This window comes from Panthera leo, chromosome C1, assembly GCF_018350215.1.
Source record: "Panthera leo isolate Ple1 chromosome C1, P.leo_Ple1_pat1.1, whole genome shotgun sequence".
Classification (NCBI taxonomy): Eukaryota; Metazoa; Chordata; class Mammalia; order Carnivora; family Felidae; genus Panthera; species Panthera leo.
Window position 1 is genome coordinate 190,255,535 of NC_056686.1, and position 25,687 is coordinate 190,281,221.

Here is a 25,687-nt window from a genome sequence, read left to right on the forward strand (position 1 = left end):
TCTGCCCCCTGTCTGAAAGGTGCCTCGAGAAAAAAAATGTGGAGAACTACTCGTCCAGGTATCCCTCAATGGAAGCATACAGATCGAAGGCTAAGGGTAAATATAACATCTCAGAGCGGAGGTGTTCAGTTGCTGGCCTGTTGAGCATCTGCATCAGAATCACCTAAAAAGTGTGTTTAAAACTAGAGATTCCCAGACACCACCCTAGATCTGACGAACCCGATCTGCAGGAAGACGGTGCCCAGAGATCTGAATTTTCCCTACTTGCCCTGGGTGATTCTGATAAACCCTCGAGGGTAGGACTGTCTAGCTGGGAACACCCATCTTTCCAGTGGGGTGTGGCCAGGTTACAGCTTTCTCGTACCATCTTTTACAAATCTGTTTTATGCTCCCCATATCCCGTCCTGTCAAAGGAATGGAATGTAGGATGGGATTATCTATTATTATTTCACAATTAAGGATAATGATGCGAAATGTCCCAGGTGAGTCAGTGATGCTGCCAGGAATCTCAACCTCACTAGGTTAGCTGTTTTCTAGAGAGTTCTGTATTTCTGTTAACAAGCCCATTGTTTCTGTCCATGTTACTAGCCTGTCTCTTGGTAGGCAGGCTCCTCGGTGGACTCACAAAATAATGAATAGTACGGAGCCTGGCTCCTCACCCCTGAACCTCCGGTCGAAACCAAACCAACTGCAGCCAACCCCTTGAGATTCCAAGTCTAGACAAAAATGGGCTGGCAGGTCTGAACCAGTCCCAGTCGGGAGAATTTCCCTAAAGGTTTATTTGCCATCAGGCGCAAATGGGAATTTTGTTTAGTTCCCAAGAGTCCTTGGGAAGTCCTTGGAAGTCCTGGGTTAAAGAAATTCTAAGTCCTCCCTGGGCCCGTGGGCCCTTGTTCAGAGTGGTCTGGGGGCCATCCGGTCTCACTCTGACTCTTCCCTGGTCTGAAAAAGGGTTTTGAGCTCCTGGAAGAAAAAGCGCAGCCAGAAGTGCTGCTGGCGGGTAGTCTCAGCATTATTTATTGAGTGCTGCCCCCTAGAGGATACTAATGGTCTGGCAGCTTGGAGTCCCCAGGGCTCTGAACCAGACTCGCCCTCTACCCAACCGCAGGAGATCACTCAAATGTATTGACCAGAATGTCTTGTAGCACTGGTCCCAAGGACTGCCAGGAAATAAGTTAGCTCCCTCTTTAGGACACCTCTGAACAGTTAAAACCCATAATACGGGGAATCAGGTCCAGGAACAGAGCACTGGAACTGACCCTTCTCCTTCGGTAACCAAGGACCTTCAAAGCAGCCTGATGGGGACCCTCAACCCTAAAACCCCAAAAGCAGAAGCCCAAAGTTGTCATTCTTATGGTTTCCCAATGGGCCTCAGTGTACTTTTTCTCTCCTCTTCCCTGTGCCCTTCACCTAAACTCTGGCCATAATGTTCTCGGAAACAAGATTCTTCCATGTGGGACACTTGCTAGAATGGCTTAGCACACCTGGTGAGTCGTGGGGATGGGTGATACTAAATGACTTCCTGTATTCAGGCTGTGTTACTATAGATAGTGTTATTTGTCCTTAGGTTAGCATCTTGGCAATGACAGAAACCAGGATCTCTGCTGAAGGTTCAAAATCCAGATTGCCTCTTTACCCCATGAAATATTGATGAGTGGCAATCTTTCTGTGCAGTTAATGTTTAAACAGGAAAAAAAAAAAAGTAAATCTGGAGTTTTCAATAATGTGGGTGTGCTCTCAAACCAAGGAGAGAAGGAGGAACAGAAGGAAGAGAGAAAGAACGGAAGGTAGCCTTCAGGCCAGCCAGGGGATATGCTCCCTGGAAGAACTCACTAGGCCTCTGTTAAATGCCCTTTCAAACCAGGCATCTAAGATTAACAGTGTGATATGCAGCCAGTGGATTTACACAGCGCTGTAAAATCCCTCCATGGCTTGGCTCAACTATTTGCAAATCACTTCTGATTCAATTTTGTTTTGGTTATCTCAGTGTAAATAACAGTTAAGTGGGAGTTACAGATTTTTTCAAACACTAAAAGTGATAAACAAAGCTAATGGCAAGTCCAGATAAGGAGCAAAACCACCCAGAAGAATCCACAAGTGCAAGCAAAGAAATAAATGGGTAGTCGGATGTGTGTGTGCTTCTTGTCACCGAAACTTTATTTTTCTTAATCCGCAGAGTGGCAGAGAAGGTATATGCAGAGTGTTATTTAGACTGTTCTTGTTAGAGTCTTCATGATAATGTAGTAATAGGTGCTTAGTGAAGCAAGACAGTTTGGAATCCGCAAAGCCATCCTCAGAAACAAAGATACAAGTGTTGCCCCAGCTGTTAGCTTGCAACTCCCTCTAAACAGTTTTCACACCTCCATTTAAAAATAGTTGGCATAATGCGGTTTTCTTTCTCTGCGCGCTGTGACCACATTTCCATGGGGGAAAAGGTAGTCGTTACAGTAGCGTTTTGAGAAGCCCTCGTGTACCTGCACTTTTGGGGAGGACTAGGGAGAACCGGGTTTAATTGCCTGAAGAAATTCTTTGCGGAAAGTCCCTCTCCTTCCGCTGGTTACAAGTTGGGTGCGCAGAGAGAACTAAACGCTCGCCCGGCGAGGACAGGAGTATGTTTGGGACACAACAAAGGATCTGAGTAGTAAGCGCACGAGTGTTTGGGGTTGTATTCAGCCTGGGCTGACGGTGTGTGCCGCCGCCACGCACTGCTGCCTGTGCGAACGCATGGCTGAGCTGCCGCCTGGTTCCCCACACCAAACACCGTACGCCACCCAACTCCTCCTGTAACGCCATTGCGCGTGGCATTGTGCTGGGTTCTACGTGTGTGGCCTCGGAGCCAGGGAATTGGGGGGGAACAGGGATTTCCCCCATTTCCTGTGTAGTCTCCCCCGGGCGGGGACAACGCGGCCAAGGGCACTGCGCCCTGGAGGTGCCCCGGGGCGCTCCCTCTCCCCGGCTGTGCGCACGGGCGGCCGGGCGCAGCCAGCCGCGGAGGTGCCCGGGGTAGGCGGGAGGTGCCGGGTGGGAGAGAAGCGGCTGGGTGGGAGAGGAGAGCCTGGGTAGGAGACGCCTCAACTTTGATCGGGCCGCGGCTGGGGGGGTGGGGTGGGGGGGAACCGCCGCCGCCCCGCCCGAGCCGGGTGCCGCGGCGCTGGGCTGTGCGCCGCTCGTCTCCGCGGCTGCCTCTTTAATCAGGAACACAGAAGGGGCGGGCCCTGAGCCGGCGCGTAATCGGATAGCTCTGCCGCGGCTCTGACATCCACATGCTGCTCGGCCTGAAAAGGCTGGGGGGAGCCGGAGGGGAAGCAGAGAAGGCGAGCGAGGCACCAGCCCGCAGCCCGCCCCCGGCACATCCTCAGACGCGCAGACCGCGGCGAGGCGCTGGGCGAGGTGGAGGTGAGGGCGGGCGCGAGCGAACTCGGAGAGGGGCTCGCTCACTCCCAGGCGATCCCAGCCGCCGCCGCCCCGCCAGCAGCAGCAGCAACAGCAGCAGCAGCAGCAGCAGCCGCCGCCGCCGCCGCAGCAGCAGCTTCTTTCCTCGGACTCCCCTCGTCTGGCTGGCCGAGCGGGTGTAGTCGTTGGGGAGGCTCCCGCTAGGGGAACCCGGCGAGGGCAAGAGCGGGGCGGCCGCCTCTCCCACTCGGGCCGTCCGGCGGTCGGTGCCTCCGCCCGCGTGTCGGTCCCGGGTGCCTGGAGATGTGTGTCAGTTTACGCCTCTGAGATCACACAGCTGCCCGGGGGCCGTGTGATGCCCAAAGCAAGTCTGGGCTTTTATTTTTATTATAATTTTTTTTTTACGCTTGGCTTTCGGGAAATATTCGTGATGTTGTAGGATAAAGGAAATGATACTTTGAGGAACTGGAGAGGACATAGATGCGTTTTGTTTTTAAGAGAGGAAACCCGTCCCCCCTTCCTGGCTTGCTCCCGCTTTGCTGATTTCAAGAGCCACCCTCCTCTTAGGTGAGAATCCAGCAAGAATAAAGGTGAAGACGGGCCGTCAGGACCCAGGAGGGAAACCCTGACCATTAGAAACCTTTGCAGAAGACACTGTAAGGAAGAACGTAAGAGAGAGAAAAACACAAAGACTTAAAATTATACAAGACATCTACAAATCCAGCTCTGGAGAGAGCCTCCTTCTCCAAAATGGATATGTTTCCTCTCACCTGGGTTTTCTTGGCTCTCTACTTTTCAGGACACGAAGTGAGAGGCCAACCAGGTAAGCCCCTAAAAGTTGTGGGGTTTTTTTGTTGGTTTTTTTTTTCTGTTCATTTCAACATGCTTTTCCCTTTAAAAGCAACCGCTCATTCTGGGCACATGGGATGGCATAGAAGGAGACTCCCTCAATAGTAAATAATTTAAAGAGAGATCCCAGCCGGCCCTCCCTATACCACCACCGCTTCTAAAACCCAACTTTTCTCTCCTGCTAGCACTGTGTGTGTGTGTGTGTGTGTGTGTGTGTTTTGAAACATAGAATTTGGCGGTGTTCAGATGTCACATATGGACTGAATCAAAGGTTTAAAAATACTACAAAGCCTTTGCATTACAGTTTTTGGGATTTTTTCCCCCTGTCTTGAGGCAGAACACATCTCCCTTGAGTTTCTTCAACCTAGCCAGTGAAATATAAATCATTTGCATTCTCTCCACTTAGCTCCATTGAGCAATGTTAACTGAAGGGCTTGGGAAAGACAAGAGTCTAGTTTTGGTTTTCCAGTGCTGTGGATTCTTTGCAGACTGTGTGGATACGCCTCAGAATCCTAGGGCTCAGGCTGATGGAGCAAGTTGGCCTGCGGCTGAGCTGGGGGCTTGGGGCTGGGCTGGGCGCTGTTGGATACCCAGGCGCTGGTCGTCCCTGCTCTCCTTCCTGCATCCGTGTGTTTTCTGGGAAAGTAAATCATGTTCTTTTAAAAATCCGTATTAGATAAAACAGACTGCGTGGCCTTCGAAGGTCTCTTACTCTTGTGAAGTGGTTAGAAACTTTTGAGTGGAATTTGTTCTCAACCACTGCCAAAAAGGGTGTGTGGACAGACTGCAGAGATAAGGACTGCAAGGCCCAGAACCGTCTGGGGCCAGTATTTGGCAGCGGGGAGGTGGGCTGGCAAGGGGCACCCTGCCTGAGCAGGGATTTCTGGTTGCGGGGAATCCAGTGCGGCTTGTCCTTCCTTCCCCACACCACTCTCCAGGGTGAACCTCTCTCCCCTCTGAGAACAGTGTCTGGAATCTGACAAAACTCTTGGAAGCTGCTACAGGTGATTGAGAATGGGGGAAACCATCTATGGAGGAAATAGGGGAAAGAGAAAGAGGAGATAAAGCCTGGCTGAAGTGCCCTTACCGGTAGGCACCTCCAAGGCTATGGCCGCAGTGGTAGGGTTAACCCCTTGCAGCAGCTCCCTGGGCACGTCCCCCCCTTTCCCCCATCAGAGCGGGCTAGTGGGTCCTGTGGGCGCCTAAAGGGGAAGCTTTGCGCCTGGTGCTCTGGTTGTCACCGCCAACACACCCCATTTAAGCTTGAGTGTTTATTTGAGGGGAAGGAAGCCTGAGGAATGCCCTTGCTATCGAAATCCACCCGTTTGCCGCTCCTTCTCTGCCATAGCTGGTCTTCGGGGCAGCTGCAAATCGTTATCAAAGAGATGGGTGCAGGTCCCACTTGGGGAGATTTCCTGTGTCTCCCCATTCCCTCTTGCCTTAATTCTAAGTTCCCAGCTTGAAGCGAAATTAAATTACCTCCCACAGACCTAGATGCTGCATAAATTATGTATGTTTGTGTGATTCGCTGTGTGTGTGTGTGTGTGTGTGTGTGTGTGTGTGTGCGCGCGCGCGCGCACGCGGGGAAGATGCCCACGGTATATTACGTATTCAGGCACGGACTCTAGTAGGCCCCGGCGAGCGCGCGCACACTGGGGCACACACCGGCATGCGCGCGCGCGCGCATGCACACACACACTCACAACACACAACTTCAGGTTCTGTGTGCTCTGCGGAGCGGGAGGGGTCGTGAAGACTCAGGGGCCATCTCCTACCCCAGATGTTCGCACATCTGTCCCCGAGCTCTGCGCGAAGTGTACGTTTGTGTGCGACACCCGCTCGAACCCACTCCCGCTCTGCCACCTGCCTTTCGCGCTCTCTGCAGAACCCCCTCCCACCCTACCCCGGGCCGCGCTGCGTCACTTCTAGAGAAGCCCAGAGGCGCGGAGCGCGGGGCAGGTCATCCACTACGACGCTGCCGCAGCAGCCTTACCGCCGGGGTGGGACCCCCTCGTGGGACGCGGAGCTGGGACCCGCCCTAGGTGGATATTCTCCAGCCCCTTGAAAAGGCGAAAGCAAGCCGCGGGAAGCTCGGACTTCCTGTTGGAGCACCCGACTGGCACCCGGGGAGCTGGCAGCGGGTGGCAAAGGGCGAGGCCCTGCTAGACCTCTGACTCACCCGGTGCGCGTCTGCCGGGAGGGGGCCGAGCCCAGCCGGCGGCAGCGGCGGCGGGAACCCGTTCCGAGAAGGAGTCAGGGGAAAGGGAGGGCGGAAGGTGCATGAGGGGGAGCGACTGAGCAAATAACCCTGTGGCTGTGGCCGCGGCGGCACTCTCGGACTGGCGGGCAGCAGGGAGGCCGCGCGGGCTGCGCGCATCAGGCTCCCCCACTCTCTGCCACGCTGCCTCGCCAGATCGTAGCCGCGCCGCCGACCTGCCTCCCTCCTCCTGGGCTCGGGGCCGCTCGGAGGACCCAGACCGGAGCGCCCCCTCCTGCCTTCCGCGCTCTGCTCCGCGCTGAATCTCTCCCCTCCCCCGCCGCCCCTGGCGGGCCGGCTCCGCGGGGCTGAGGCGGAGCAGGGGATCCGAACGCTGGCGAAGCTGGGACGCGGGAAGCCGGGGTGGGATTTCGGAATCCGGGGCGGAGAGGGGCGGAAAGGAGCCAGCTCTAGCCGCGGGAATGCGCGCAACTTCCACTGCCCCTAGTAGCGCCCAGCGCCCGCCGGTGCGCCTGAGCAGGTGAAGAGCACGCGGCGCGCCGGCATCCACGTGGTGGGGACGTGGTGGCCCCCCAGCCCGCCCCAGCCCTCCGCGCCGCCTCTAACGCCGCATCGATTTGTTTGGGCTGAGCAGCAGAAACACAGCCGAACGATCCATAAACATTCTATTAGGCAAAAATATTCCCAGCGAAAGCAAAACCAAGGCTCGGGCCTGGGAGAAGTTGGCCGCCTCCAACTCCTCCAGCCTTGTCGCCTCCTCCTCCTGACTAAGGACACCCCCAGGGAGAGGCTTGCGGCATTTCCTCCACGCTGCCCACTGCCAGAAAGTTAAGTCGCCGCTGCGGCTCTCCGCTCGGGAGAAACCTGCAGTCGCCGGCGCGGTCCGCCTCCCCTCCCCCGCCGCCTCGCTCCTTGCTTTTCCACGTGAGAAAAAAATATTCACGGCCAATGCTTCATTTTCACTGATTGATTTCTTTTTAATATCAATACAAGTTAATGGAGGCGAGGCGAGCGGTGATTAAACGGCTGCCCCCACCCTTTGCCTCCGGCTGACTGCACCGCAGTTTTTCCAACCGGGTCCCAGGCGCCCGGCGGCTGGGTGGGGGGCACCCGCAGAGCCAACGTCCAGGGGCTGGCGGGGGGTGGTGGTGGAATGAACCGGTTGCTCCTCTGGGAACCGTGGGGGTGGGGTGGGAATCAGCTTTCCTGGCAAGCTTAGAGGATCCGGCTCATCCTTGTCGCAGCTTCTGCGGCTCCGGTTGAATTTCTCTGGAAGGGGAGGGGATCCACACTCTGGTTTACTGGCGTGTGCTCAATGCTCGCTGCCCTCCCTCCGCCTCCTTTCCTTTCGTGTTCAGACTGAGTGGAGAGCCCCCTGGCGCTGGCCACTCGTTGTCAGCGCCTGGCCTCGAAACTCCCCTTTGCTCCAGTTGATGGGGGGTGGGTCTGGGGTTTGCTCAGGAAATCATGCAGGCCCTGACAATGGGCTTCTTCAGATGGTGGCAACTCCCAGCCCCAACGCCCCTCCTCACCACTTGGGGCCCAAAGAACCCGGACCCTATAACCAACAACCTTCCCCCGCACTCCACCCGCCAACCCTCCCCCCCCCCCCCAGCTTTGATCTGTGCTTGGCTTTAAACACCATTGCCATGGACACGGGGCAGACGCGGTCAATCAACCTTGCGTCCGGAATGGATGATCAGATAAGAGGTCTAAATTGTCTGTGGGAGATAGGTCTGGGTTCAAACAAATCCTAAATGAGAAGCAGTGACGTTCTAGGCGCCCTTATTGGGCAGACGTTCTTTTTTAGCCTGTCTCCCCAAAATGCGGGATGACTATGGGTAGGTATAGATACAATAATTTGCAACCAAAACTGTGAACTCCTAGATTGTACACAGACAGCCTGCTCTATGCTCTGGGGACTGGTCTCATGCCCACATTCAACGTGTGCCCAGTAAACTTTACCCCATAAACAGCCACTGGAGGTAATGAAGCTGTTACCAACTGCCAACAGAACACACAGTGCAAACAGCGGAAAGAAGAGAGCTCCCCATGAGTGTTCCAGGCAAGCACCTTCTTGTCCAAGATGTGCCTGGTGGAATTGTGAATGCCCAAGCAGCACCACTGGTTTGGACTTTGATGCCATTCTGCAGAGCCCTCCGATTAAGTCACAGAGCACACAACTGGCAAAATGGAAGGTTGGAAGGCTCCAGTGACTGGGACCCCAGGCTGTCTAGACAGGACTCCTGCTGTCTACCAAATGGCTCTCATCCCCTGCTGTTGCATGTGAAGTCCATATTCTGCAACCAGAAAGGCCAGTTCCTATCTTTGTAGTGCAGAAAAAGTTAGGAGCCCAGATGCCAATTCATATGCAATGAGACATGAATGTAAACAAGAGCTGGGAGGGGTCTGGGGGCATCACTGGGGAGAAACGCCATGGACTCAGGTGATTCTGAGGCCCCTACTTGGTGTCTTTCATTCAGCTGCTCATTAAAGTAATCAAGAGAATGAGCTGACTTTGGGTGACCAGAGTGTGGGACAATTCTCGGTTGACTGAATTCAGAGCCAGGTTCATTGGTAAGAGTTTTCAGAATACATTCCCCAGAAGTCGAGGGAAAGATGAGGAAATAGAACTGAGATTTTTTTCCTTTTGTAAAAGATGGAGCAGAAGCATAACACCTTCCGGGGCGCCTGGGTGGCTCAGCCAGTTAAGCGGCCAACTTCGGTCGGCTCAGGTCATGATCTCGAAGTTCGTGAGTTTGAGCCCCGCGTTGGGCTCTGTGCAGACGGCTCAGAGCCTGGAGCCTGCTTCAGATTCTGTCTCCCTCTGTCTCTGCCCCTCCCCCACTCATGCTCTGTCTCTCTCTCTGTCTCTCTCTTTCTCTCAAAAATGAATAAACGTTAAAAAAAATTTTTTAAAGCATAATACCTTTCTATTTCTTGCGTGGGTGAAAAAGGACTTGAAAAAGTAACATCTGGGCAGTAGTTTATGTTATCATTAACATATTTTAGGTATTTTGTCATTTGACCATTGTTTACCACCGTATCATCATCGTTGAGGCACCCTCTTTGAATGGCAGATAGGAGTTTGATCCCCAAAAGTTAGTCTTTGTACCTTTCCTTCCAGGTAAAGAATTCGCTTTTCTTCCTTTTCTTTTTTAATTAACCCATTCATGGAAGATACGGCAGAAGTTTGTCCTAGAGAGCCTACAGCATTTTTTAAAGCTTTATCTGCCTTGATGAGAAATGGCCTAGGGGCTTAATGGTTTCATTACCTAACAGGATTCGGTGAGGCTGGATTCCTGGACACAGTGGCCCTGTAGCCTGACTGGCCCTCCAGGAGAAAGCATCTTCTGAAGGTTTAGGAAGCTGTCAAGTTTAGATAAGGCTGAGCTCCAATCCTATGGGACCTTGGTTGTATTAATAAGAAGAAATTAATTTTTAACCACTGGGAACGTTGCCAAATTATGTGACCTTTGGCAGACCAGCTGTGCTATAAAAATAAATCCCCCGTTTCTGAAAATGCTGCTCCTATCCAGTAGAACAATAACAATGTGGCATTTAGGATAGGGTTGAGTGGGGTTGAGAAAAGGAGACAAATGGGAGTTGCCAGCAAAAAACCCCTCAATGTTGTGACACATGGCTTCAGACCTGAAACATCTATCCACACCACCCTCCCTCTAGAGCCAAAGACATACGTTGGTTTCCAGTACACAGGAAAGACAGTCAGGATGACAAGAAGCTGGGTGCCAGCGTGTGCAGGCAGTGGAGAAGGTGTTAAGTGCTTCTCGCCCTCCCCACAGCCCAGCCTGGAACACGTCTCTTATTGTTCACGCAGACAGATTACTGGCACAGGAAGAGAAAAGGGAGTTTTCACACAGGCAAAACATTTGTCTTTCCGTAAATGGCACTAAATAAGTTTGTCACATAGAGGTTTGGGGGAGCCCTTCTTTGGGCTTCCCAGCTTCTGAGGTACAGAAGCCAGACTGCCTAGGTTTAAAATCCAGCTCAGCCATTTGCCAGCTCTGTGGTCTAGAACACTTAATCTCTCTGTACCTCAATTTCTTTTTCTGTAAAGTATGTTTGGTAGTAATACCTGCTCCATAGGTTTTTGTTTTGTTTTGTGCTATGCCAGATTACATAGAATACTATTTGGTCCATATCAAGCCTATTCTAAAGGCATTTAATCACTGTATCTCATGACCATAGGAAGCACATTATAACCATTGTAGTATGTTTATGTTATTTTTAATAAGTAAACAATTATTCTTTCTCGGCTCTTACCCCACTGAACGTTTGTCTATATTTTATAAGCTTCAGATTATCACTCACACTGTTCTTCAGAGAGCAATAGTCTTTGCTGGATTTTCGTCTAAAATTTACGTCTCCTCGTTGCCATTTTTTTCTCTCCTTGTTCTTCTGCTTTCAGGGCTCTCGCCTCTACTTATTTTTTATCTCTCTCCTTCCCTTCCCTTCCCTTCCCTTCCCTTCCCTTCCCTTCCCTTCCCCTCCCCTCCCCTACCTTCCCTTCCCTTCCCTCCCCTCCCTTCCCTCCCTTTCCTTCCCTTTCCTTCCCTTTCCTTTCCTCCCCTTTCCTCCCTTTCCATCCTTCATCACAGAAGGTGTGCTCAGCAGGGAGCACTCTGTGCACGGTGCTCCCCTGAATGTGCAATAACTTCTACTCTGGCATTAAAGCCCCTCAGCAGCTGAACTCAAGAAAGTCATCATAAAGACAAAATAGCTTTTACCCAGCAAGACTCTTAATAATCCCATTTCCCTCTGGGTCTTCATAAAAGAGTCAGGATCTAATCCAGAAAAAAAGGAGGGGTGGGGGAGCTGGGAATAACAAAAGGAAAGCTCTCCCCAGTAGTGTGCAGAGGACGGGGCTGCTGGCCTGCTTAATGCACAAAGCCAGTGATACCCTGCTCACTGCCTCCAAGGATCCTGATAACCAGTGATCTGGGCTCTGGCCAGTCTTTCAGCAAAGAAGATAGAGGGAATTGCAAATTACTGGGCCGAGCCGTAATAATAATTGCTTTGATAAAGGCAAAAAATAAAACAGATGTGCCCTAAAGGCATAATGGGGGCCAGGGGAAGGGAGATGGGGAGATAGAAGTAGAGAGAAAGGAACTGAAACCCAGCAAGAGATAATCTGTTACCAGCAAACAGCTTAGTGACGAAGAAGTAATGTGCATCTTCCTGTTGCTACTGACAACAAATATCTAGAACTCACCTCTGGAAGAGTGAGGGAGGCCAAGAGACCCTCAGATAAATTATTTTTACCATCATTAGGATTAAGATGTAAATATCCTTTGACCTGCATCATTATTAGCAGAGGCTTAGAGTGTCTTTGGAGACATGGTTCACGGGACTCAACCCTGCCTCATGACCAGGTATTATTGTTCCAAACAAGTTAACTGAAACTCTCGGTTCACCACAAAAACATCTCCGCATTCAATAGCAGCTGCGGGCTGGGGAAGAAGAGTCGTACTAGAGAAGCAGAATGATTGTGTTGAGGCTTCCTCGGAGTCCGTGGCAGCTAGGGCTGCTTCTGGTGTTATGTTAGGCAGCTAGTAACTGAATAATTCACCAAACGTCACCGAGTCTGACTTTTGGGTAAGACTCTGAGTCTGATCCTATAAAGTTCACGGAGGAAGGAGTCACACCCTCGAGTTGCCTCGGTGGAGAAGAACAGATAAGGCCTTCCGGAGCCCTCACATGCCTTAGAAGGACATTAAAGAGCTTCCGTCTCGGAGGTTCCAGACAGGGAAGGGGGGAACAGTAGTCTTGGTGTGAGACACCAGGGAGGGAAGGGTGGAGGTCACATCTGAGCCCGGGGTAAGGATGGATGGGCGTTAGAGCTGGAAAAGGTGTAATAGGGGAAGATGGGAGCAGAGGAATGGACACTGGTGTATTTGGGGAACACTCAGGAGCTGCAGTTTAGAACGTGTGGAGGGAAATGATTGCAAAGAAGGTCGGAAATGATAGGTTTGGCTAAATGCAAGGCCCCGTTGCCAGGCCTCGGGAGTTGGATTTCATTCACTAACCAATGGGGAGCCATTGATGTTTCAACATAAGCCTTCAGTTAATCAAAATAAATGGAAAAAAATATTATATTACCTTTTATTCTCCTTTGGTTTTTGGAGAGACCTCAAAATTATTCTTCTTCCATTTCCTTCCCCAAATGTCTGTTGAAATGGTCAGGAATTGTAATCCCAGATCTCTCATCAAGGGCATCAAAATTGCATTTGCAATGAGGGCTGGAAAAGAGTGGACATAAATATAAACTAATGCTATTATATTGACTGCCCTATTGGAATTGCATTTGTTTCTGATATAAGATGACAAATAACAAGGTTACCACAGGTGGCATGATTCGAGGTCAGAGGGGGTCATCGCATCGAACTTACGTTGTAACACTGAAATGAAGGTTCATTTTTAGAATCCAGATTAAGGGGGGAAGACTTTCCAAAGGTCCTACTTCCAGACCCAATTTCCAGTTCTGTCCCCTCTGAATCCACGGGAAGTGTTTCCGAAGCAAAAGCCTGCCTGGTTCCTCACTCCTCTCTCCATGCTCACAGGCTGGCCTCATTCCCTCTCTCTCATCCCCTCCATCCTGTCCTCCCGGAGGTTCTTTTATTCAGATTTTGAACTTTATCACTGCAAAAGTTCACAGAGATTTCCATTTGCTGTGCCTTCAGGAGTACATCACTCAATGGCACCCGGCCCCATAAATTGAATAGATTGAATCCCCTCCCAGTTGCCTTAGGAAGTGGTCAAACAGCCACATTCCTAGGCTGATGGATCGGTTCATTTCTTCCCAGCTTAAGCCAAGATACAGATTTTATGAGACTGTCTTGTGACAGACTGAAGTCGCTTTGAATAAAACAAAATCCAGCCTCGGCTCCCAGAAATAACTCTTAAAAAGCAGCTTATCCGGGGTTAGCGAGCAAAATTTGGTTAAAACCCTGAGCAGAGGACTTAGATGATTCAGGCAAGGGATTTGAAGAAACTCTTCTTGGGCTTTCCTTTTATGCATCGCTGTTGTGGACACGCGCACACACACTGCTGAACATCCACACTATTTATTAAGCATGCAGCCACAGACTCAGTTAAGGAGAGAAACTCACGTCAGTAGAGCTAATGTGATTAAAAGAGACATTTGAACTCTCCATAATGCAAGACAGGCATGTTCATCGGAAAAATCCTAGAGGTTGTTTCAAGGCTTACCAAACAGAGGAAGCAGAAGTGACACCTTAAACAAATGTCTTGTTCTCTAGGAGGGGAGACCAGTCTTTAAATTTTTGGTTCCACCTATCGGTTGTATAGGATCTTTTCCTCACCTCATTATACAGGCTTTGCATTTTAGAACTGGAACTGACCTTTAGAATCACTCCCCTCATTTTACAGATGAGAAAACAAAGGCTCAGAGGTGTTAACTGACTTACCCAAGGTCACACAGCTTGCCCGTGGTGAGACCATATTGAAGACAAGGCTTCTTGTTAGTCAAGTGGCAAGGTGACAACCGTCTCTCTTTTCAAGTAGGAGAAAGAGCTTCTTCTTTGCCTTGCTACTAATAATTTAAAGAAGGAAATGCTGTAGAAGTGGAAACAGGATGGGGTCATGCTGTGGACAAAGGATAAATTATTTAATAAATAAAGGACAGTGTTTTCATAGGAAATGAGACCGACTGCTTTTCTCCACCAAGTGTATGGCCCTCAGGTACATACAAGAAATAGATGTTTGGGGTGGCTGGGTGGCTCGGTCGGTTAAGTGTCCGACTCTTGATTTCAGCCCAGGTCATGATCTTGCGGTTAGTGAGTTCCAGCCCCATATCGGCCCTGTGCTGATGGCGTGGAGCCTGCTTGGGATTCTCTCTCCTTCTCTCTGTGCTCCTCCTCCTCTTGCTCTCTGTATCTTTCTCAAAATAAATAAAAATAAACTTAAAAAGAAAAAGAAATAGGTGTCTTCCAATCAGCCTACTCCTTCTCTTTCACAAGGCATTTTAAAGTAATAAGGGAACTGATGCCTAGTTCGGTGGGTGTCACGTCCTGTTCCAAGAAGCCCGATCTTCTTACGGAGAAAGCCCCTCAGAGGTGATGAGGGAACTGCGGGGCCCAGACTCAACACCCCTTCTCGTCACCCTACCTCCTGCATCCAAGAGAGCTCCACTTCTCTCTGCTTTGGACACTGGAGTTCTGGGTAGAGTTTTATCCAAAGAGAAAACAAACACCTTCTAAGAAGAATTTTTAAAACTACACGCTTCATCCCACTTCATTCAACCCACTCATTGAATTACAGTTTAGGAAGCTGAGACCCAGGAAGGTCACCAAGAATCCAAGTGCCGTGTCCCCTCTTAACTACTCTCAGACCACCCCACCCCGCTTCGTTACCCCAGACCCACCTCCGACAACAGCCGGACTCTCCAATCCCACCTTCAGCGAGTCCTAAACGTCCATTTTTGCCCAGGACTTTTTTTTTCAGTTCGGCTAACCCAGGTGATCTGATTTTTCTCCCTTTGCTGTGGGACTGCCAGCTTTCTGTCGCCTGGTGTCACCTGGTGTCTCTCCCTGTCCTGAAGTAAGCCATTGCCATTCTAATTATTTAAAAGTACTCATGGGGCTCCTGGGTGGCTCGGTCAGTTGAGCGTCCGACTCCGGCTCGGGTCATGATCTCACGGTCTGTGAGTTCGAGCCCCGCATCAGGCTCTGTGCTGACAGCCCAGAGCCTGAAGCCTGTTTCAGATTCTGTGTCTCCCTCTCTCTCTGCCCCTCCCCTGTTCACGCTCTGTCTCCCTCTGTCTCAAAAATAAATAAACGTTAAAAAAAATTTTTTTTAAAGTACTCACAACAGTCAGGCTTCTTTTAGTGAATCCCGCTGTCAAGGTTAAGCCATAGAGTGTTCCTTTAAAACAACTTCTGTTGAATTTCCTTAGAAGGTGACCAGATTTTTTTTTTTAAGATTTTCTTTTATTCCTTATGACTTCCTAAAAATCTGATGTTACGGAGGAACTACGGTTTGTCCTAAATTGGGTTCTGTAGGAGGGCGAGTTCCTTCCGAGGCTGGCAGAACACCTTAGAATTGTTAAGTGGATGAATACAAAATCCCTTTACCGAGATCAGGAGCCAGTTTACCTGAAGGCAGCATCAGATGATACTTAGGTGACCAGCAAAACAAGGGCACCGGAGGAAGAGAAAACAAAAACAAAAACAAAAAAAGAGAGAAAGATACAGATGTCCGAAATAATCTGACATTTCATATGTGAAATAAAAACACCTAAATACTCATCTTGGAGGAAAAAAAATCAGGCCTTTGTGACTTTAGGACTTTCTTTCCAATTACATCTAGAGGTGTCACTTTAATCCTTTTATTCTTGGGCCTCCGAGGTCTTTATCTGGCCTGAGCTGACTCATCCCTCAGGCTTCCCTCCCAGATGTAGGAGAAAACCCCCTCTGAACAGCCCAGGCCTGGGTTTGCCCTCTCCTCTTTGGGAAATGAATTTGCCCCAGGTGAAAGGTATTCACAGAAGGGTTGGAGAAAGAAGTCCCTTGTTAACTCACCAAACAGGCTCAGTAGCTCAAACTTCACCAGGGTCAACTCCCCTTCAGTATGTGGAGACTGGCCTAAAGGGGTTTGCCCTTGAGTTCAACTCTCTTTTGCCTGGGCTGGACTCCTCTGAGACCGGACAGAGAGCATTTATGCTGTTCCACATAATACAGGGGGACACAATACAGGCCTCCAAGGTAATAGATGGTATAGATCTTCAGAAGAAAGTCCAGCTCATTTCGGTTGGGGGTGTCTTTGTATTTAAGAAGTGAAGGGCCCCCAAACCTGGATATGAAATATCAATGATCAAGAGGAGGTGTAGAGGGATTAAGTGTGTTTTCCTTACAAGTTTTACTGATATATTTCAAGAATTCAGTTCTCTCCAAGAAAAATAGAGACAGAAATTCTAGTATTTATCTTGGTGGATATATGTCTGCGCAAATGATGTGTGATATTTTATGAGAGGGTGTGAAAGTGTGTGCGGGACTGAAGTGTGACTTTCTAATATGTCTACGTACCCAATATATGTGCAATATCCACGTTTGGGTGTGTTTCTGAGTGTGAGGGCCATCCACACAAGAATGTGAGTTTATAAATGTTTGGGTATCGAAAGGGTTAACCACACAAAAGCAAAGCAGATGTTGTAATGAGTTTTCAAAAATTTTAATAAAGCACCTTGATTTTCTTCAGATAAAGAAAGGACAGAAAGAGATGTGTTACTCCTTTATCTTTCAGTTAAGTTTTTACCGTGGAAAATACAGACTACCAGCCATGGGTTCTGTATCATTTAAAAGTGTTTTCTGAGTGGGAAAATGATTGCTCCTGGTGTGGATGAGAAACGAAACCTGCCTATGAGGAAGTTTCCTGTCTTTATTGCTGATGATGTGTGCCCGGTCTAATTACTAAAAGCCTGAACTTGGTGGTGGGGGGAGGGGGGGCGGAGTGGAAAATTGAGGAGGAGAAGTTCTTCTTTCAGGAGCAGCTGGAGAGAAGCAGGGCAGGGGTGGGAGAAGGAGGGAGAGAGGGTGGATGATGTGGAAACCATAACAGTTACTAAACAGGAGCTCAGCTCAGGTTCCCTCTGATGAGGTCCGAGGCTAAAAGCGCGGTTTGGGGTGAGTGTGCGTCAGGGCAATACTCTTCAGCAAAATAGCTGGCAGAGGAGGGGTACCCAGTTGAAACTTCCCTCTCCTGCTAGCGTGGTAAGAGCAGCTGGTGATCGAAGCCCCCACACCGCTGCTTTCTCAGAGGGTCCCTCTCAGCCAGTTTCACGTGCATGAATGAGCCAGCACCAATGGGCCACAGCGTGGCTTGCTGCAAGGTGTCGGGTGCCCGACATGGCGGTGGCACGGGCACCGGGGCAGCCTGTGGGGGTTGGCTGCAGAGGAGTGGGTGGCACCGGGCCTCACTGCTGGCCTCCTCTCTGTCTGTGCGGGAGGGCTGGGCCCATTGTCCTGCTGGACTGGGGAGGGTGCGGGGTCATTAGTTAGAGGATGATGTGGCCGCTGCTAGGCAGAGGAAATGGCCTGCTTTTGTTTTCCACCCAGTAGGAAGTGGAACCTGAATCCATTAGATTCTGGGCAGTTCAGCACAGCACAGTTTGAGCTCTCGGAGGCACGATGCCTAAAAGGCTACTTGTGTGGATTTGTGTGTCCCAACCACCATTGTGCGGCGTGCCCATCTTTTATGCATTTAAAGCCTGTCAGGCTGGTAATCTAAAGCAGAGGTCTGGAAGACAGTAATGCCAACAGACATGGGGGATAGTAAAGTGCACCTGTAGAGTTAAAAAATGCATGACCCTTTCCCTCAAAGAGTGAACACGGGAGAAAGACCCCGTCCTGTAGGGTGGCTGCTGAGCCGTAATACATAATTCACGGGCCCATGCTGCTCCATGCAGATGGCGATATTAAATCGTGATTGATGCTAAGAGAGGCATGCATCTCAGGAAGGTCTCCAGGAGGCTTCTGAATATTTCCAGGGCTCTTGTGCCTTCCCGTCTTCTGTTCTACTGTGGTATTAAGCAAAACCCCCATTCCCCAGGAACCCCTCCTGGGGATGACAGAACTTCACTCCCCAGTACAGGAGATTCTTCAAATGTCAGCGCCCACCTTGTCTGCCTTTGAAGTCGCCCCCTCGCCTCCTGGCTCACGTGAAGCTGTTTACCTCCAGCCAGGCACCGCTGGGAAGGTGGGGGCCGTTACATCCCCTGCAGCCTCCTTTCAAATGGCTGGTTACTGCTTGCCGCCGGACAAAGCAGCAGCACACCCTGGTGGTGGTGACCGGGCAGGAGGGACAGTGGGTAGAAAGCGAGAGAAAAGCACAAAGCACTTTTGTCGAAACTCTGAGGTCAGAGCCAGTGAATTCTGCGATGCAGATTTTTTCCACTCGGTGTATAATGAAATAATAAATCAAATTTGTGGTGTATGTGGAATTAAATGTTTGGGGTTTTTGCTTTTTCTTTCTTAAAAAAAAAAAGAAGAAGAAGAAGAAGAAGAAGAAGAAGAAGAAGAAGCTAAAATCACCCTCCAGGGCCAGTTCTGGCCCAAAGCTGAAAATGCTTCCTTCCCCATCACATGTAATTGTTACCAGGCTCGGTTGTGGGTCGGCCCCACAAAACCACTGTTGTCAGTTCCTGGAGCCGTTACTTCTGGCTGCCTGGGCTGGGCTGGGCTGGGACACACCGAATGAAATGAAGGATTTATGAGATAAAGATAGAGATGAGAGGTTTGCACCAGAAGAAGACGGGCCAAGGAGGGGAGACAGGAAAAGGCAGGGGGCATGTTATGTTTGCAGCTCTCTTGTTTTTGTTAATCTCAGACCATGTAATTAAGTATATTTATGATCATTTTCTGGAATATTTTAATTTGAGGAGTGTGTGCAATTGTGAGCACGTGTGTGTGTGTGTGTGTGTGTGTGTGTGTGTGTGCAGTTGGGTGAGTGGGGTGGGGAAGATGAGTTGAAATAATCTCTTCCACTGAATGAGTAAGTAGGTTAGTCTTCTGGACTGCCATAAAAGGTCTGTAAGACGGTTTTAATCAGCCACTGGTAGCGAAAAGAACCAGGGTGGGGTGGGGGGGTGGAAGGCTGTAGCATATTTGAAGTTCTCTGGCTTCTTTGCCTTCTCTTTCAGACTCAGCCTGTGGAGGTCGTTTGAATTCCAAAGATGCTGGCTATATCACCTCCCCAGGTTACCCCCAGGATTACCCCTCCCACCAGAACTGCGAGTGGATTGTTTACGCCCCTGAACCTAACCAGAAGATCGTCCTCAACTTCAACCCTCACTTCGAAATTGAGAAGCACGATTGCAAGTAAGCACCATGCTGTGCCGTTGGGCATCCGTGAGCCACACTCCCACCACCTCCCGGGGCTCCCTCCCGCCACCTCTGCCACCTAATGGCAGGACCCCCGACCCCAGCACCTGCTGAACAGTGACACCGGTGGGGGGTTGGGAGGAAACCTCAAGCTGAGGTTCTCCTTCAGGGGAAATAAAAGCCCAGTGGATCCCATAGCATGGAAGAAAGAGCCTTCCCGAGTGAAGAGTGTAGGGAGTAGCACCCCATCTTCAAAGGAGGCAGTGAGGGAGAAATCCATCTGGAGGCAGGGGCTGGACTACAGTAGGCCAGCTCTTGACTTTGGGATTTACTTTCCCCCTGGAGATCTCCCCATTTCCACCGCTGCCACCACACACAGAAACCCCACCAGCTTCCTTGATAAACTAGTAGCCAGATCCCCCCCAGCGGAGACTAGCCCCAAAGGATCTGGCTGCTATTTGAGGAAGCAGCTGCAAGCGAGTTAAAAATCGGAGGCTACACTGGTAGGTCGAAGATTCACATTGACTCTTGTCTGTGCTGCACCAGTTAGAGTCTCGAAGCCAGTGTTAGGGACTTAGTTAAGAGACTCCATTCTAATTGCTTTACAAATAGCAATCCATCCAGTCCTCACGGTGGCCCTGGGAAGCTGGTGCTGTCAGGACTTGTATACTGAAGCCCAGAGAGGTTGTCAGTTACCCAAGACAGCTCAGCTGGTCTCACAACGTCAGCCCTGCCGCCTTGGGAATCTGTAGCTTGGGAGATACCAAGTGGACATTTGGACAACTGTGAGCGCTTTAGAAATGCCTCCTTGACACCGAGGTCCCTTAAATGAAGGGGAAGGGGAAGGTAGCATTGTAATGTCAAGAATGTGAATGTGCTTTGTACCGTCTAGTGGGCTCTATCTGAAAGTCCTTACTCATTGAAACAATAGCGCGAGTTTTCCGTGCAGAAAAGACTGTGCCGACGATCACGTTCTGCCCCAAACGTGCACCTGTGATGTGCCAGTGCTCTGATGGGTGTTCAGTGTCCCCTTATGATTCACGAGCAGTCTGGACATTCCTTGTGACCAAGGTATTGCAAGTACTGAAAAGTTAACGGGGCCAGCGGGCGAGAAAGGTGCAAGGGAGCAGGGCCTACGTCCAGGCCAGCGCGTCCTTGTGCAGGAGACAGGCCCCTCTTTAACCAGGGCTAGGCTGTGAGGCGGTGAATCGATGGCATCGTTATCCTCCTGGGACTGCTTCACACCTACATAATGGCTTTCTCCTAGCGAGAGGTAGTCTTCACGGAAAACCCGAGGGTTTCCGGGATGGATGAGGCCTCATGTGACGAAGAGTCATAAGATGGGTTTTCTAATCCCAGACCTACTCTTGACCCAGTGGATGACTTAGGGTAACTCATAAGTTCCTCTTTGTCTGAGTTAAATGCGCAGCCTGATAATACTTTTACGGCATCTCAAGCCTGCTGATTCCCCGCAGTGGACGTTAGCAAGGGTGTCTGTTAGAAGAGCTCCTCTGTCGGGTGTCTTTGCTCCTGGTGCCTTTGGCTGGGCTGCAGACGGCTGGCACGGACTGAAGCGTGATGCACAGAGAGCTTGGGTCTGTGCTCAGGGAAATTTGACTAAGCACCTCTGTCGACTGAGGGCCAAATTCTGTTATGCTTATGCCAGCAAATCTCCCAGGGAAATTGCTAAGAGGTCGTCTTATGTATATTCATAGTGGCAGTGGGGAGAAGGCATGGCTCTGGGAAGGAAAAAGTTGGGGAGCTGGTGAGCGTGACTTAACACGTGTTGGGAAGCATGAAAGGCCAGGAAAACACGCTCCTGCCCTGTTTGGGGCTGCAGGGTCCACCTTCCCCACACAGGACTCAGCCCTAGGGATGGGGAGAACTCAGGTCGCTGGAGTCTCTGGCAGCAAAAAGGGGACAAGGATGTTGCCTCGCACTCGACTTGGAGCAGGGGAAGCAGGCAAGTTACAGGTTATCATCTGGCTTATCATCCCTACTAAGTAGCTTCCTGTTTTCCTCCCCACTCCCCCGTGGATGCTTCTGGCTTGAACCAAAAAGGTCAGGAAGGTCAGAGAAAAATCTTTCTGGGGTCTCTTTTCCCCAGCGCCAAATTGTCAAGAAGGCTCTGTTGGGGTCAAGCCTCCGCTACTTAACCTCATCCTTAATTCTCTCTCCCTCCCCCGTTTCCCCTCCTCTCCCTGTCTCCCTGTCACTCTTGTTAATTTTTGTATTTAGAAAGACACATCCGGTTCTCTGAAGTCTCTCACTCTGCAAGGTATTTTTAACATTCCCCGGCCGTTTGCATTCAGAATAAGTGGGCTCCTCCTCCCCCCCACCCCCAACTGCCTCGTGTCACTTGCTTGTGAGAGGAACAATTAGCCTAATTGAAGTCCTCGAAGTTCTGTCTTGTTCCTCCTCTCTTGCCCTCTCTCCTTTTCGTTCCAAGGGAGCTCCTGGGTTTGGAAAGCACTTAGTACCGAAGGAAATTAGACTCCTTTCTCTTTTCATTTCCGGTGCATGCTTCGAATTGGACTTGGCTCTCGAGGCCCATAGCGTGGATGCTTACCAAGAGAAAACTGCCAAAGCCGTCCTCCTGGTGAGAGGGCTCAGTGGCAGCACCCCTGCAAAACAGGGAAGTGAGTAAGAGCGGCAGAAGAAAGCCAGCCCCACCGTGGAGAAAGGGCGGCGGCCAGCACCTCCCCCTCGTGTTTTCCCCTCTCCCTCCTGTGTATGAGGTCAACTGCAGCGGTTGCCCCGTGAGCCAGGAATAGGCCCTGGCCAGTGGCCCCTGGACCCTTGGCTCTCTGTCCCTTAAAATCGACAACCCAAAGGTCAAGGCCGTTGATGAATAAACTCCAGACAGACCTTTTCCCCCCAACGGTCACTTATTAATTTGGTTCCACTTAAGCCTGCTGTCTGCTTGGAAACTTTCGCTCACAAGCCTCAACTTTGCCTGAGTCAGTGCAATCCAAGGCCACCGCCATCTGTGGTGAGGTCCCCAACTCCTCCCACGGGCTGTTAGCAGGCATCCAAACCCCCAGCGCCCACAGGCTGCTCTGGGGCCTATTCACCACCGGCTGTGGGCAGAGACCAGAGGCCCCGGTGGCCCTGCCACGTTGATGTGGCCGAGTTACCAAAAGGCAGGACTCAGGGCCATCTGAGCAAACAGGCAGAAGCCACCCATTCCCTGTGGTGAGGAAGAGAATACCGCTGCCTTTCACCTGAGTCATCAGACAAGAGGCTGAACATTAGGGCTTTAGGAACAGATGTACACAGAGTTGAATCTTTCTCTATTTCTGAAATCTAAAATATATACGTCTTTTAAAAGCCCCCACCTGGGTGTGAGACACAGCTTATTCATGAGTCCTCATGTGGGCGTGGCACCCGACCCCATCCCAGGGGCTCAAAGGAAACCAAAACCAAGAGTCTGGGTCCCGTTAAGAGTGGGTCATTTCCAGATGGGTGTCTTGAAAAACGTGCATCGTGGGGCGCCTGGTTGGCTCAGTCGGTGAAGCGTTCGACTTCAGCTCAGGTCATGATCTCACGGTCTGTGAGTTCGAGCCCCGCGTCGGGCTCTGTGCTGACAGCTCAGAGGCTAGAGCCTGCTTCGGGTTCTGTCTCCCTCTACCTCCCTGCCCCTCCCCCACTCACGCTCTGTCTCTCAAAATATGAATAAACGTTAAAAAAAATTTTTTTTAAGTAAAAACAAAAACGTGCTCCACAAAGCGCACAAACCACCAGGAAAACCTGAAAGAACATTGCTTGTTAAAAAAAAAAGTCTTGTTAAAAAACATTTTTTGCTAAAAAACCCACAAGAAGTTTACGCTAACGATTTTACGTGTGTTCAGCGCAGCACCACCTTATTTACCTCGCAGCACTGAAAAGTAGCGCTGAATCCGAGTGGAATTTTTAGATACTCAAGCATACTCCTTTAAAGCTCTAATGTCCTTTTTTGAAAGAATTTCTGATAGAGAACATTCTAAATCATGTGCCACACTTCCCTGTCTTCTTAAACAAAACCAATACTAAGGGGAGTCAACTTTTTCTTGATGATTCAGGCTTCTAATTGTAAACTTCACTTTATGTGACAGAGGTCAGGTACTGTCCTATTTCGATCAGACAGGTTGAGATTTGAGTGTTGGTTGACCATTTCAACTTCCCAGGGCTCAGTTTCCTCGTCTGCAAAAGTGTGATGATAACTGCATTGCAAGGTTCCTGCATCTTATTTATGTGGATACACGATGAATTAGCCACCGTGTGGGCATCTTTGTACTTTGTCATGGGGACGTGTGTGGCTTTTTTCTATCAGTACTGTTGCTGTCACTTCCTGTTATGTGTACCCCTGCCTCCTGGACCCTTCCTCTTTTGACTTGTTTTACTCTTTTATTGTGTTGTACAGATTTTGCTTCAGGAGGTCTTGCTGTCTATTGGGAAGTTTTGGTTCTGGGGTCTCAGCTCTGCCCCAAGCCAGTGTAACCCCAGGGCCAGCATGTCTGGTTTGCTTCCGTTGGCCAAGCTCGTGGCACAGCCGGGACTGAGGCACACCCCCAGGGACAAAGTATAAGAACAGCAGTGCTCGGGGTCCCCGGCATCGATGGAGATGCTCAAGGCTGAAACCATCCCCTGAAGGCCACCCATGTTCTGCATTTTTGAGGTTTAGGGACATTTGGCCTCTAGCTAAGTGTCCTGGATAAGCAAGGTGCTCTTGTATTTATTTACGGCCAGAGGAGCCCTCTAAATCTTAGAAGATGTGTCTGTTTCTACTAAAGTAGCGGGCGATATCTTTGAAAGGTAGCGGTTTCCCAGGCTGATAAATTGACGATAGTAAACAGAGGGAACAGACCAGACCTCAATAATCTAGCCCCTCCCCACCCAGCCAGCAATGATTTTCTGCACTCAGTGAGCAGCCTTGATTCCAGTCAACAGCCAAAGACAACCTTACATCTGTATGAGATCTGTGAGCGCCCAGTGCTTGGACCCTCCTCCCTCTCCCCTCCCTAGTGTCCAGCTGTGCACTCCCCTCCTCTTCCCCTCCATTTCCTTGATTCCTCTAGTTCTTTTATGGGTCCCAGTGCCGAGCTCCGGAGCATTGTGTATTTCCTTGATTTGCTGGCTTGCCTTTGGTTCCTATGCGGTCAATATGTTGTATTCTGAGCATGTAAATCCTCTAAGGGCATGGACCACATACTTCATTTCTAGACACCTGGTCTTGGAATACCAAGCAGGCACGTGCAAATGATTGTTTCACTGGTATTTTTACATCTGAGATGCCAGGACATAGGTCAGCATGGCATGAACCTGCGTTGAAAGGCAGACAGAGCTGTCTTCCCCATTCGCCCAGCCTGTGATGTGACATAGTAACAACGGGAAGATGAGACACAGGCTCACTGAAGTCACTAGGCTCTCTGTGACTCGGCCTTTCACCACCCAAATGGCAACAGATGATGCATTCACTCATAGTTATTAAACACCCATGATGTGCCACGAGAGATGATAGCATTGGGAATGCAGCGATGGCAAATCGTATTCTTTGACTTCGTGGCACTTCGGGTTTGGGAGCAAGTGAAAAAAAATGTGGTTACTCGTGATAAAGCTACTACATCTGGAGCATCACCCCTGAGCCTGGCACTTTGCTAAGTGCTTCACATATATCATCTCATTTGATCCCTGCTTCCAAAAAATGTGAAGTCACTGTTACTCTTCCCATTTTACAGAAGAAGGAACTTGGGCTTAAAGCAGTTAAGCATCTGGCCCAAGGTCCCATTCACGGAAAAAGGCAGAGAAGGGATTTGAAGCCAGAGTACCCTACTTTGCAACCTGGGCTGTTCGCTCTTATTCTCTGTTGCCCACCCCCGCAGCACTGTGCCTGCTGACTGGGGATACGGCATAGGCGAGTAATGTGAGCCCACAGCACTGAGACCCAGCCTAGGCTCGGGAGATCAGGGAAGGCTCCCTGGAAGAAGCGATGGCTGCACCAATCCCAAAGAAGTTAGGCAGACAGAGGGGGAGTGTGTGCGCCCTGGCTCTCCAGGTGGAGAGAATCATGCCAAAGATAAGAAGGGGAAAGAATCTGATGCCTTTGGGAACAACAGTAATTGAAGGACCATCCTTGTGACTTGCTGAACAACGAAAGTTCTCAGTGAAGAGGTGCCTAAGCAATGCTATTGAATTTTATTTCCTGGCCAGGCGTCTACCATCTCGGAGAAGGGGCTGGGTCAGGAAGTAGGAAAAACTAAGATCTTAAGGACTCTCTGCTGCTCTCACCCTCCCTGGCCAGCGTCTTTACAATTTTGTACTCTATATCCAGGGATCCACGCCCCCCCCCCCACCCTGAGTTAATGCCTGAATGTGGGGTTTGGCCTGGAAA

At 50.3% G+C, this 25,687-nt stretch overlaps 1 protein-coding gene across 3 annotated transcripts in view; it reads left to right on the forward strand.

Moving 5' to 3' along the window:
• The first annotated feature begins 3,290 nt into the window (after nucleotides 1–3,290).
• NRP2 (neuropilin 2) overlaps nucleotides 3,291–25,687 on the forward strand; it is a 116,506-nt gene continuing 94,109 nt past the window's right edge. For all 3 annotated transcript variants that reach the window (XM_042949850.1, XM_042949851.1, XM_042949853.1), the window contains exons 1-2: nucleotides 3,291–4,216; nucleotides 19,137–19,314. In XM_042949850.1, the coding sequence (XP_042805784.1) occupies nucleotides 4,144–4,216; nucleotides 19,137–19,314 (251 nt within the window). In that variant the 5' untranslated portion in view covers nucleotides 3,291–4,143. The remainder of the gene's footprint in view (nucleotides 4,217–19,136; nucleotides 19,315–25,687) is intronic.